The sequence below is a fragment of the Branchiostoma belcheri genome, unplaced genomic scaffold, assembly GCF_001625305.1.
Source record: "Branchiostoma belcheri isolate BF01 breed outbred unplaced genomic scaffold, Haploidv18h27 scaffold176, whole genome shotgun sequence".
Lineage (NCBI taxonomy): Eukaryota > Metazoa > Chordata > Leptocardii > Amphioxiformes > Branchiostomatidae > Branchiostoma > Branchiostoma belcheri.
This window is the reverse complement of record NW_017803224.1, coordinates 435,477-448,694: the sequence shown is the minus strand read 5'-3', so window position 1 is coordinate 448,694 and position 13,218 is coordinate 435,477. Positions and strand designations below refer to the sequence as shown.

Sequence of the window (13,218 nt, the reverse complement as noted above, 5' to 3'; positions counted from 1 at the left end):
CCTTGGTCCTTGTTTTTTTTTTTTGTTTGTTTGTTTTCGCTTCATATTTTTCCCCTTCATATTTTTTCTGAACAAATCCGAGAAGTTGGTGTGGCGCTAAGCCGCTGAGAAGGCTCTGATATGGGTCTTGTACGGTGGCTTTAGGCTGGATTGTCCGTTCTGTGCCTGTGTCTGTCCGTTTGGCTGCTCTCCTTGTGTTTGTTGCGTTTCGTGGTGATCCTCCAGGACTGTCTTTTCTTCGCCCTTTTCCATGCTCGACTCTGTCGGTTGAACTACACGGCCCTGAGAAGGTATCAAACCAATTGTTATTATTATTTTATTAACAACAAGGAAAATCGTAGATTTTGTACCTCCGGGTATTGAAATGTGTGTTGCAGAATGTTGGGTGCATGTTGGGACTGTTCTTTAAATTAGTGAATTCGCGCGAATACCATTTTTTCGAAATGTTTGTAATTGGCTAAATGATCTGTGAAATCACTAATCCCCCCTAGCCGACTGGAGCCCAAAAATAGAAAGGACAGGGGGCATCCCGTGGCGAATCTGGCTGCCCGACCCTCAGCGACCAGCGATAATGTAAACAAACACCCGCTCCGGGCGCCAGCCGCCAATCGTCCGGTGCGCGTGTTACCCTTCTAACATATAAGTAAGGCCATGTTGATTTGATTATATGGATGACATCCTCTGGGAACCCCAAAACTGATGCGCGCGTGCGAATAGTAAAATCTGAGCTTTTTATTGTATACTTTTATATGTTGTTTGTTATATACATGTAGTTGATGGTGTTGAATTTTATGTGTTAGATTTAGCCTTCCTGGTTGTGTTAACACAGGTCAGTATTTTCATCTGCAGCCTATAACATGTACCCACGAACGGGCCGCCACGAACTTGTGCCACAAGGAACTCGTAATGAAACTCAGAATGACAACCGGAGCCGTTAAATGGAATCAGACGTTAAAAATAACTGCTGAAGTACCTCCCCGCATGTGCAAGTCATCCTTATTGTCACTTCCTCCATTTTCCGCCGATTCTTCGTATAAATTGGGGAAGTAAAGGTCTGAATCCGCGGTATTTGTAAGTTAGAAGTCGTAATATACGCCGAAAACAACCAACACAAAGGTTGCGCAACAGTACGTTGACCCCTGACCCATTGGCTAACCAGGAAGTGCCGATTACGTGTCCTGTGAACGCGTACTAAAGTATCCCCCCAGCGGGTCCCACCAGGCACGATAATGAGACGTTGATTGACGGCACATGTGGTTCACATCTGAACAGTTTCAAAGAAAGAATTTATCGAGAATGCTGACACCCCTCTGTGTGAAAGGTCAGATCAGTGGTCGAAACCTCAATGGTCCTTATACATGCAAAGGTCAAAAGTTGAGGCCCACTTTCACACTGAAAGGGGTGTCCATACGCTGTCACAACGCATCATTTTCACGCACTAAAACACACATACTAAAAAACCAAAACAACGTGCACCATCTACAGCCCAATAGCAAAACGTATACCAAGTCCCAGACATACCCGTCCACCCAAACGCTAGAAACGGCTGCGAACGTAATTTTCGTCTTCCCTCACAAAACCTCCGCGCACGGGATGTACATCCCTACCCGGAGGTAACAAGACTGGCAATGAAAACATACACGGCAACGGTGGTTGCTGTTAGGGGTATTGTTTACATGGTACTGCCATGACTTTATGATTTTGAGTACCTTGGTACCCTTCCCTCCCCTGAGCCCCGTGAACGAGCCCCGAGGTCACAGAAACTGGGGCAGACAGGTTTCCTAAGGGTTTCCAGGAATGTGGGCATGTCAGCAGAGCTGGGAGACATACCTGTGGACAAAATGCCTGTACAATTCCTAGAATTTTTGCGAACTGCACACAATCAGGCTCCTACCTGAGACGTCGCCAAAAAATGACGGTGGAAGGTTATAGAACCGGTGTTCAGCACCAAGGACAGGTCTAGGGCCGATCTTTGTTTCAACTGTCTGCTCAATGCGATTTCAGGGCAGCAAAACAAAAAATACTCAAAATGAAGAAATCTGTCTGATATCAACATTATATATCTAATATATCTTATAAATCTGTCTGATATCAGCGAGCACCGAAGGCACGAGTTTCCTTGGGAGGTTCAGGGCATTTCCTGCGTTTTGGGAGGATTTCTAAGGAAAAATAAGACATAACTTTTTATTCAATGACAAAGTGAGCAGTTTTTCTACGATCCCAACCCCACTGGTGATACGAATCAGTCCATGTTTTAGAGAAAAAATTTGGACCTTCAGATAAAAAGCGGACCTTTGGGCCTTAATTGGTGGGGGGGGGGGGGCACACTTCCTCAGAGCTTCTGACTGGAGTTCTGCTTCTCGCCACTATAATTATAAGTAGCCGATGTAGGTGGCGCTTTTGCGGCGAGAACACATACAATCCCAAAGAAAACTCTTGGATCCTATACTTTACCAACCTGATGAAACTATTTTCGGAATTGTGTGTGTTCTATTTGTGAGAACTTCCCCTACCTTCTTCCCCCAGCGCCCTTTATTTTTCCACGTCCGTCGCAGAAGGAGGTATCCCACTACCAGCAGCAGGATGAAGATTACGGCAGCGATGGGAGCGGCGATGGCGGCTACGGGAGCGGGTGCGGGGTCGTCTGAGGCCCGCTCAGTGGTACTGTCCGCGCCCCCCGCGCCGGTATCCCCCGGCCGCTCGCTGTTACCGTCCCCGTCTTCATCTTCTGACGGTGAACGGGTGGTGCTTACTCCGGTAGTAGTTGTAGTTGTCGCGCCTGTGGTTGCTGGGTACACGGGCAAGAACTGTTATATATATAGAGAGTATAACGTAGGAAAATGCTGTCCTATGACTAGATGTAGCTTTATGATAGTTTTAAAAATAGCAATAGACTAAACGTTTATGTCAATACAATTAGCAGTTCAACCAATGACAGCGTAGTAATAAGTGGCTCGACCAATGAGAGAGTCGCTGCATGTTTTCCCATTCACTCAACAACCCCTGACAGGTTCAGAGTCAAGCAATATTAGAAATACAATTATGACTCTGTCTACCTATCCATTGCTGTTAGGGTTATTGTTTGCGTGGCACTGCCATGATTTCATGATCTTGAGGAAGCTAGACAGATACAGTGCAGTTCAGTAGATCACTCCTACCCTCCCCTAAGCGTATAGCGAACGAGCCCCGGGGTCACAGAAATTAGAGCATCCCTAGCCCTGCAGAAAGGTTTTCCCAAGGGTTTCTAGAAATGTGGGCATAGATGTGTGTCAGCAAAATTCCAGAGCTGGGAGACATTCCTGTGGACATTCCATGCCTGTGGACAAAATTCCTGTACAATTCCTAGAATTCTTGCAAACTGCTCACAATACTGTAACATTAGGCTCCCCCCTGAGGCGTCGCCAAAAACGCCGTGCGCTGTACTTACTGGGTGGGTCCAGTGTAGTGACTTCGCTGAGCGGTGTCCACGGCCCCGTACCGTCAGAGTTGACAGCGGCGGCGCGGAACTCGTACGTCGTGCTGGGCTCCAGTTCGTCAATCACCCACGTGCCACCCGCGCCTGCAACAGTCAAATAGGCAAAGTTCGACAAACAAGAAATGCTTGTAAAAAAAAAGCTGGCCGGTAAGTGTGATGACGATAAATCACTCATTTTATTTTTTAAATATTCCAACATTTCATGACTAGACATGGTTACAGCACACTGAAGTTATATGTACTTATTTTATGCCACCACCAACGCAGAGGACGAATACAGGATAATACAATACTCATTTTCACTTGAGTTGAGTCGTGTCAAGTGCCTTTCCCAAGGGCACAAGATCGGTGGCATGTCAGGACTCGAACCCGGGACCTCTTGGTTCCGAGTCGAGCACACTGCCGCTACGTCACGACCCCTATATGACTCAATTGTTCACGTCGGTGACTTGAATTTGACTACTACTAATGCTAATAAGATGGGACTTAGATGAACAATTATAATGCATCACATATGATGCGTGTGCGAATATCATCCATATAAGCAAGTTACTAAGTCATAAGCAAGATACTAGTAGCCAGGGACAAGAGGACATCAGACGTCAATTCTGAAGCGCCACCTACCGTCTCTTGTCCTAAACAGCACCCAGTCGTCGTCACTTCCGGCGATACGGTGTTGGATGGAGAAGTCGTTGACGGCACTTCCGCCCGGATCAGACGGGTCGCCGATGGTGATCTGTACCTCTGTCTGTGCGATGACTGGGAAGCGCTGGATGGTGGGAGCTCCCGGGGCCTGGCTTTGTACACCTGTCAGTAACAATAAAAGACCGTCTGATACTAGAAAGACCGACATTTGATTTGGAGAAAATGTAGCGGATGCCTTCACCACATTTTACGACAAGGCAGGGAAAGAAGGAGAAACACAAGGGAAAACAATTCTTGACATTGATATAACTATAATATGAAGTGACAGTTGGATAGCCATCCCCTACATTATTGGTTAGGATTTTTAATTGCGTAATGCAAACTGTTGATTTTCAAGATAAAAAAAGCGTTTATGCCCCGCGCATTCCAATGCTGGATCAGGAAAGCTTGACAAACCTACCGAAACACTTGAATGCTTTGTACAGGTGTTAATTGGAGTTAACCGAATCGAATTCCAACAGCCAATCAGCAAGAAGAATAGAGGAAAGCTGCATGCCTATTTGTTGCTTGCTCTGCATGCCATTGTCATGACTCATGCCCAAATATGGCAACACACTGCTATATAGTACATTTTCTATAACACAGCCAAAAAGCTCAAATAAAACCATTCTAAAAGCCTGTATCACAAAAATGAAAAAAAAAAAACGCCCGGGGGTATTTGCCCACTCTACCTTCATGCCAAATTTCATGTTATTTGGCCCAAAGATGAAGGAGTTGAATCAATTTAAAGAAATGGCAGGAGAAGGAGAAGAAACATGAGGAAAAGCAATATGGTGAAGCCATAATAAGTCGAAGCCTAAATCTCTATCAGTATTATTGAATACCCCTCGGTAGCTGCCACAAAGGCAGAAACCACCTTTTCCACGAAGCTGGACGTGACTCACCGGACACGTATTGAAAGGAAATACGCCGCGCAGTGAGACGTTACGTTATTTTAGCGTGTTTATGTTACAGCTGTAATATAATGAGTCACGTATGATAAGCCTGATATAATCCCGCCACAACACCGGTCTGGACCGGAAATGACCCGACTTGGGTTACCACTTGACTTTCAACGATAGAAACCTGCGACGGGTTTTGTCGATTGATCTTTATAGTGTGATTTTTACCGAGACAAACATTTCTGACGACGAATCAAACTGTTTAGAAATCGCTAGATAAACTATGTAAGCAATGGACAACTTTTCACTATACTGGTTTCGCATAAACGACGATGAACTACTGTTGAACTTTGATTTGATTTGATTTGATTTGATTTATCACAATGTATACAGCCAGGACTGCTCAACTAGCCGGAGGCTATTATAAAGCCCTCACAACAAGAACAATTAGGAACAGTCGCTGTGTCGGTTACACTTCAGATAAACATACTACAGTATTACATAACAGATGTTGCGGCCTCACGTTAACAAGCTATGCAATCCGGCCTAGTCGCCATGCGTTTACTATAATTACGTTGTACTATATTTACATTGTCAATACAATTCTATTGAACTCGTAATACGAGTTCTACTAAGAAGTTGTGTTCGAATATTTATCAAGTATTGTCCAGAGTTTGTTTTTTAAAGGAGCTAACGGAGCGGGCTGTACGGGTATCGCTAGGAAGAGCAGGAGATTGTTCTGTTCGCAAAGGTTCTCTGAGCTCGAGATCTTGTAGACCTATAATTTTTCAAGCAGGCTGTATGTGACAGAACCAACCAACGACAGGCTAGACTCTAAGACTGCCTTTTAAGACATCTAATGAGATTTCGGGGCGGCGAAATATTCTGCCGATGATGAGGAAATCTGTCTGATATTGACATTTCTTGCAATTTCATTTTCGGCATCATGTTATGTCTACGTGTTAGAAATAGACCAAAAGAAAGCTTTAATTATTTTTTTGTACCACCAATAAATTATTTGTCTTTTCAATTAGTATTCAAGTTTGTTGGATTAAGAAAAGAGTAGGTTTCGTCCACAGATAGAACGTTAAAGGCATACAGTGCAATTCCAGGGCGGCAAAACTGAATTTTCTGGTCATTCTTTTGAATAAACCCTGGTGCCCTGTTAGCATACTTGAATCTGTGAGGCAAAAATGCGATGTCGGAGGTTGGAAAAGGATTTCTTGATTTGTATTGTAGCCTGCCTCTAGCTATTTATTGTTGGTACCCAAGAAATAATGAAACGCCCCGTATTGCTTCAAGGTTGGATGTATTTCATACGCTTAAAATTTGAACTGATGAAGAATGTGTGTTATAGCGTTACTAAATGGCAGCAAATATCAGACAGATCTAGATTTCTTCGTCCATAATATTTCGTTTTCGTCCTGAAATTAAATTGAATGTCTTTAACCGTCTTTTCCACATCACAATACATGTATCAGTACGATACAACTCGCTTTACTAGTTTCTCTGAATCCTATCATGGTTGCCTATATATGCTGCGTTAGTTCTTTATTTCCAAGTACTACTTGAACCATGAGGCACGAAAAAGAAACACGTCGAGTTTCGCCAATTGTTAGATCATTGATTCTCTACTTATGCTACAAAATAACTTCTTTTCCAACCAACAGAGAACAGCGAAACGCTGAAGAATCTTAAATTTTGGACAAACTCCGTTTTTAGCCTCTATTAGAACAAAATAAGAAGAAGAAAATGAGAAGAAAGAAGATGAAATAAAAAAAAAAGAAATCCGTCAAATTCTGACTTACCTGTAAAAAGCAGCACTAGGCAAGCTGGAACAAACAAACACAGGTGAATATTTCCAGCCATCTCTGTCGAGTGATCCTGTCCTTCGCCTTCAAAAAACTGTTTGTCCTACAGAATCTGTGTGCAAACTGTTACCCCCGTGCTCCGAGAACGCTTATATATCCCAACGTGTCTTAGAGAGCGGGCACGGTGAAATTAATTCATGTCTATCGTCAACGTAACACTTCAAATTTTGCGCGTGCAGATTTTTTTGGGTCAAACTTTTGTTCTATTCAAAGGTGCATGACTTTGATATTAAGCCATGAGTAAGTTATGTTACAAAACCTTTAGAATATGCCTGAGCGATAGCACGGCTGAAATGTGATGATAACTAAATGATAAAATAATCCCACGGATTCAAATCATTTTTTTTTAAGTGTGGCGAGTTGGTAAGGCACGAACCAGGTAACCTGGGCGGCAGTGTTGAAGTGCGTGCCGGGGAGACGGGAGCTTGACGCTGCTACAATCACACAGGTCACGGTGGCGTGTTCACAGGCGGCCCCCACACTTTGTTTACGTCCTCTTCATCTGCGTGAATAACGGATGACTGTACCGCCGGGCCGGCTAGCCTGGGCGCCAGACCCTACTGGCTTCTCTTCGGCCAGAGAAGCCATACTCCCCGCTTACCCCGTTCGAGTCGGCACCCTGGCTCTAATTATCTCCTCGCTAATGCTGAGGTCACAATTCTTACATTGGGCACTGCCGGGCAGCTTTTGAAAACGAAAAAATATGATATAAAACGCAAAAAAAGTTTTGAATAACAATCATGGGCACTATTTCTGTTTATTCTTGATATGAATTGTTAATTTTTTGTTCATACGAACAGCCCGGCTGGGCCCCGGTTTAGAAATGCGTCCTAAACTTAAGATAAAGAGTTTGGGTGGATACTTTTGGTAGTAGACATTAGGGTTCCTCCTTAAAAAAAAATCTATCGCTTATTGAACGCCAGCGTCTGGCACCCAGGCTATCACTGGACTGGCTAGCCTAGTAACATTCCTCTTTAAATGTCTAAAAAAAAAGTTCAAAAAAAGGTTAATTTATTAGAATCTAGTGTCCAGATTTAAACGAGAGAGGTCGCGTGCTATATTGTTATATATTGTCCCTTCTTTTTATGATCATGTTATATGTATTTTTTATTAGACTCCTCCACACAAGAACGATCAATAAACTTTCAATTAGTAACCATCTTTCACTGGTCGGCATTGTTTTTCTTTGTTGTTGTTGTTTTTTACCGCTCCAACTCCAGGTCATATTCTGACAGCCTATCTTTCCAGTCCGGCTTTCTGGTGACTTGAAGCCAACGCCGTAGAAGTGTCACCGAGTTGGCGAACAGACCTAGACGGGCGGGCAACACCCCTAGCACCGTAGAGATACCAGTGAGCTCCCGATGTGGTGGACTACAAGGCTACTGCCGGGCAGGTACACTTTCCCATGCCTCACCTGGCTTCCTCTGTACCCGAGGATCCTTCAACACCACTTCTCCTGAATCGAGCACATCTAAAGGAGGCATTCTAGAACTTTCTTCCTCCTTTTCCACGGGAAGAAGCCCTATCGCTTGGCTCTCACTTTTCTTACAAGTATAGCTAAGAAACTCCGTCACCATGGAAAGAAAACAATACAAATGACTGGGCATATTCTTGTGGGTGTTAGGCTTAAATGTTCGGTTATCCCGTAGGTGTATCGCATTGCCGGGTAAGTTTTCAGTAAAACTGTGGTTACTATGGACTGCAAACAAAGGAAAATAACGTAAATCCAACGCGTTGGATAAGTCTACTAAATCGGCCACTGTAGCCTGTCATCCCTTCGTTATTGTGACCGCATCGGAACGAAGTAAACAGCTACTTCAGGTTATCTAAAGAGATTAGAGCCACGTAGATGGTTCCTCGAGTGCCGCGTGCAGAACAAACACTAAAAATGTGACAAACGTTTTAAAATAACAGTTTTCATGCACGAGAAATAACAGAGCCGCTTTGATCCGGTTCTGTGATAGACTGTAAGAAGGAATTTGCGGTGGCGTGTGTGACTGCTTCTGAAGTAACCCTTCAGAAATGTGATTCACCGTCTTTGTTCGCCGTGTAAGAAAAGTCTGCAGTGTTTTTTCGGTGTGTCAAGTTGTTTAGGGTCGTGGCAGAAGTTTCTAGATAAGATGTGTACCTCGAGCGTATGGTAGAAAAGATAAAGGTAGCCCCGTAGCAATTTTATGCCTTAGGGACAGTAGGTTATTGAATGAATGACTAAAAGACCTTTATTGTACACATTTGCTCATTGCGAATTAAGTACAGGTCACGGCAAATAGCGATGGTAGACTAAAATATACCTTTGGTAAAACTACATATGTACAGGTTCTGCTTCTTCTCGCTTCTTAAGACAGTTGTAAATGTACGAACATACGGAGCTTACAGTACGAGGATTATCTTGTTTCATGAGGAATGTGAATTTTTCTTTTCTATCTAAAAATCTAAAACTAGAGAAATAATCTTGTATACCATTGAAGAGAATCTTTCATTATTATATAAAGTACAGTCCACAATAAAACGACTCTCGTCTTCAATCTCATTTAGGTTACAATATTATTATCCACTGTGTCAAGGGCATGGTATTGGACGATGTAGACTAACCCTCGCTCATTACAACGCCGTTTACCTCCCCAACCAAAGTTAGGTACCCATTTCTACACCTGGGTGGAGTGAGGTCGCATGTAAGAGTGCATTTCCCATGGGCACAGTATCAGTGACATGACGGGATTCGAACCCAGGACCTCTGGGTTCTGGGCCAAAAGCTCCAGCTGTTACGCCACACAACCGTTTGAAGAGATACTACATCTCTGATGTAATATGACAACGAACGATTCGTATCTGGATTGTTTCATGATCGTTTCCAATCTGCTTCAGAACAAATTTGCTACCATTGCTACTAGATTTACACACAAGAGTCCCTTATACTCAGCGAGGACTAATGTCCAAGCGTAAGGGCTTTATAAATAGTTTTAGCAAGGAGTAGTTTAAAAATCACATCCTTCTGATTTTTAACCTGATGACTTGTTCTGACAATTTTTTTTGCAAACTTCTGGACACCTGCTCGATCACCTCTGTAAGATATCATTGCAACAAGAAAGGCAAAGGAAGCACAACAAAACAATGGATGGATTGTTGATCTATATCATCTATCTTCGAACGACTTTACATTTAGAAATCCCAGACATATAGAGCTAAAGTTCCTGTCATACATTCAGGAACTTCCAACCAAGGTCGGCTGAAGTAGTCATTTTGGGGCCACATCTACCTCTCTGTGGAATCGAATCGAATTTGAGTTCAATTTGAGTCAAATTTGACTCCCAACAACGCCCTACTACTACTGGCCTAGTATTAGTACACCCGGACACCAGCCAACTATTGCCGAACCTCTTGTCCACATGCTAAAGTTTTGATCATTTTGAAACATTTGACTAGTGCAGCCGAACACCAAACGACCTCGCCGAGCATCAGGCGACCTTGCCCCCGTCCTACTCCCGACCTACTCCCGACCATAGTTCGGCCAGTGTTCAAGAGGCCATCCCCGGCTTTTATTTGTACTGTGTGACAGGGGCTTAAGTGAACCAACACCACACATGCTTGGATCAGTGTGTACATGACTTAAAGCATGACCGTTATTCCCAACAGTGTACCTTACATCGAAAACAGCTTAAGTTAAGTACAGTATCTACAACAACATCAGCTCCTTCAACGGCAAGAAAAACATCTTGTGGCAGATGTGTACACCTTAAAGGCGAAGTATTGGATTTTCAAAGTCAATTTTCTATTTTTATGTTGAATCGACCCTATCTCATAACATAATAATATCTGTGAGGCAAACCTGCGATGTTAACCTTTTTTTTTTCTTTTACATCATACTTTTTGTTCCATAAGACTGCCCGGCCGGGCTCCGGTTTGGAAATGTAACCTCAGCATTACGTTTGGTTGTATGTTGACTACGGTGTACTCGTCTCTGTGTCTGTGACTTTGTGTCCCCTGACGTCTATGACGTTCTTGTGCACGCCGAACGTAACCAGCCCGACCACTACCAGCGTCACGGCCACCAGGGTGGGCACTACTATCCACACGGCGGCCAGGCCCGGCTCTGGCGGCGGCGGTGTGTTGTAGGAGTCGGCGGTAGGAACCGGCAGGGCCGGAGTGGTGGCTTCTGAGGGAGGCCTGGTCACATCGTCTGCCGGTAAAATTCAGGAAGACTTTCATTGTGCGTGCATGCCCTTACAAGCTAAGTACAGGTCATGTATAAAGCAGAAGTTAAAATAACAAGAGGTATCTTATATTTTTGGCAATTAACGGCTTATATTTGCAGCTGCTTTGGACGTTTTACGGTATGGTCGAAAACTTTTTGGAAACAGACGAAAATACAGACTAATGTAAACTACATTACGCTTCTCAAGGCAGTTGTAGATGTGTGAACATATGGAGCTTATAATACATGGTTTGGCTAGGAAATACTAATGTTGCAATAATGTACTGAGGCCAGAAATAAATGATGTAAGTGAAATAAGAGTTCCCCTAAAAGTTCAAATTAAAGAATCAAGATTACAGAGGCATTGGGCAATATGTTGTCGAGGCAAAACATTTGGTAAAAGCCTCTTTCCATGTTCAAATGCAGATGCTGATGCGAGTGTGAAACTAAAGTTTGGCAAAAATTTAATTTGTCATTTTTGCATTCTAAACCATCGTTTTCTAATGTTGTTTGGCAATTTATGACTTATATTTGCAGCTGCTTTGTACGATTTACATATTGGTCGAAAACTTTTTGGAAATAGACGAAAATTCATGCCCGCAAAGATGACGTTAGCCTTATAATCATATCAACACGACCTTATATATAAGGCCACTTCGATTTGATTATATGGATGACATCCTCTGGAAACGCCAAAACTGATGCGCGCGTGCGAATAAAAGAAAGTTTTGCAAAAAAAAGAGTTGCTTTTCTTATGAAATCTACGTGGTCATGAAGGTTGAACAAATGACACAGAATATAGTTTGGCGAATAATCTACTCTTCAAAATTAATTTCTTTACATTTTCGTCTTTTTTTGGCTCAATTTTTTGTAAGTTACGGTATATTTTTGCTCATTTTGCAACTGTTTGTACGATTTACGGTATGGTTGAAAACGTTTTTTTGGGGGGGGGGGGACGGCCGAAAATTCATGCGCGCGCGGATGTCATCCATGTAATCAAATCAACATAGCCTAATTGTCTGGACAGAGTTATGATTGTGCACGCCCTTAAAACCACCTACCCAGTGTGGTAACCGTCTCTACAGCCGAGTACGGTCCCTGTCCGTTATCGGCATTGACCGCAGCCACACGCAACTCGTACGTGGTAGACGGCAGCAAACCGCTAATCTCAACTGGTCCGGCTGCCAGTGTTGGAAGAACAAAAAGAAAACAAATTAGAGAAAAGGGTAGATACAAACAATTGTCTGTTGATGATAGAAGGTGTAAAATTGTACAGAAAAATGCAGTGGAGGACGAAACGCACATCAATTGCCATATTGCAACACAATACAGCGGTGAAAGAGGTAAGTTATTTTGAGAAGTCAGCAAACTAGCTGTTTCACTTTCCAGCCAACAAAAACTGCATTTCTATTAAAACATCCCAATTCATACATCTTGCAAATTGTGGGACATTCCATACTCCACACAGAAAAGAAATCAAGCCCAACAATATCTATATTAGAAATAGCATGAGCACTATTAACTTTAGGCACTTTTTACTGTTTACTGTTATTTTATCGTTTCCGTTGTTCTTAGCCCTCGGGCACCAACTTTTAATAAACGTTCAATTGTAGCATTTATCACACAATGGGAGGCTGTAGCTGTATTAGGGCAGAAGGGATAGATGATTGTTCATCTGTCAGTATAAATCCGGAAACATTACAGAAAACCAATACTCATTTATCCGTATTTGCAAAGGATGTACGAGAGGCTCTTTGTTCTTCAGTTCCTGTTTAGGCCATGTTGATTTGATTATATGGATGACATCCGCGCGCGCATGAATTTTCGGCCGTTTCCAAAAAAAAAAGTTTTCAACCATACTGTAAATCGTACAAAACACTTGCAAAATGAGCAAAAATATACCATAAGTTACAAAAAAAATTAATAAAAACTATACTAATGTCGTAGAATGCCAAAATCAAACGAAAAAAGATGAAATCGTAAAGAAATTAATTTGAAGACTAGATTATTCGCAAAACAATATTCTGTGCCATTTGCTCAACCCTCATGACCACGTAGATTTCATAATGAAAAGAACTTTTTTTTTTTGCAAAA

General features: G+C 42.7%; 2 protein-coding genes across 2 annotated transcripts in view; both read right to left on the bottom strand.

The window, feature by feature from the left end:
- Nucleotides 1-21: 21 nt before the first annotated feature.
- On the bottom strand, nucleotides 22-7,013 carry LOC109467143. Its single transcript, XM_019765075.1, has 5 exons — nucleotides 6,870-7,013; nucleotides 4,100-4,282; nucleotides 3,428-3,559; nucleotides 2,514-2,788; nucleotides 22-282 (listed from the first exon to the last, which is right to left on the bottom strand). Exons 1-5 carry the CDS (start codon nucleotides 6,928-6,930, stop codon nucleotides 97-99), a joined length of 837 nt encoding a protein of 278 aa, XP_019620634.1. The 5' UTR covers nucleotides 6,931-7,013; the 3' UTR covers nucleotides 22-96.
- A 3,799-nt stretch (nucleotides 7,014-10,812) lies between these two features.
- LOC109467144 (contactin-1a-like) overlaps nucleotides 10,813-13,218 on the bottom strand; it is a 9,139-nt gene continuing 6,733 nt past the window's right edge. Inside the window, exons 5-7 of the mRNA XM_019765076.1 lie at nucleotides 12,186-12,305; nucleotides 11,200-11,208; nucleotides 10,813-11,082 (exon numbers count right to left, since the gene is read on the bottom strand). Coding sequence (XP_019620635.1) covers nucleotides 10,874-11,082; nucleotides 11,200-11,208; nucleotides 12,186-12,305 — 338 coding nt within the window. The 3' untranslated portion in view covers nucleotides 10,813-10,873. The remainder of the gene's footprint in view (nucleotides 11,083-11,199; nucleotides 11,209-12,185; nucleotides 12,306-13,218) is intronic.

Coding starts and splice junctions, on each gene's coding strand:
- LOC109467143 (XM_019765075.1), bottom strand. CDS start 6,930: ATGGCTGGAAATATTCACCTGTGTTTGTTTGTTCCAGCTTGCCTAGTG. Junction 4,283..6,869: donor CCTAGTGCTGCTTTTTACAG/GTAAGTCAGAAT, acceptor TGTTACTGACAG/GTGTACAAAGCCAGGCCCCG. Junction 283..2,513: donor AAGGGCGCTGGGGGAAGAAG/GTAGGGGAAGTT, acceptor ATACCTTCTCAG/GGCCGTGTAGTTCAACCGAC.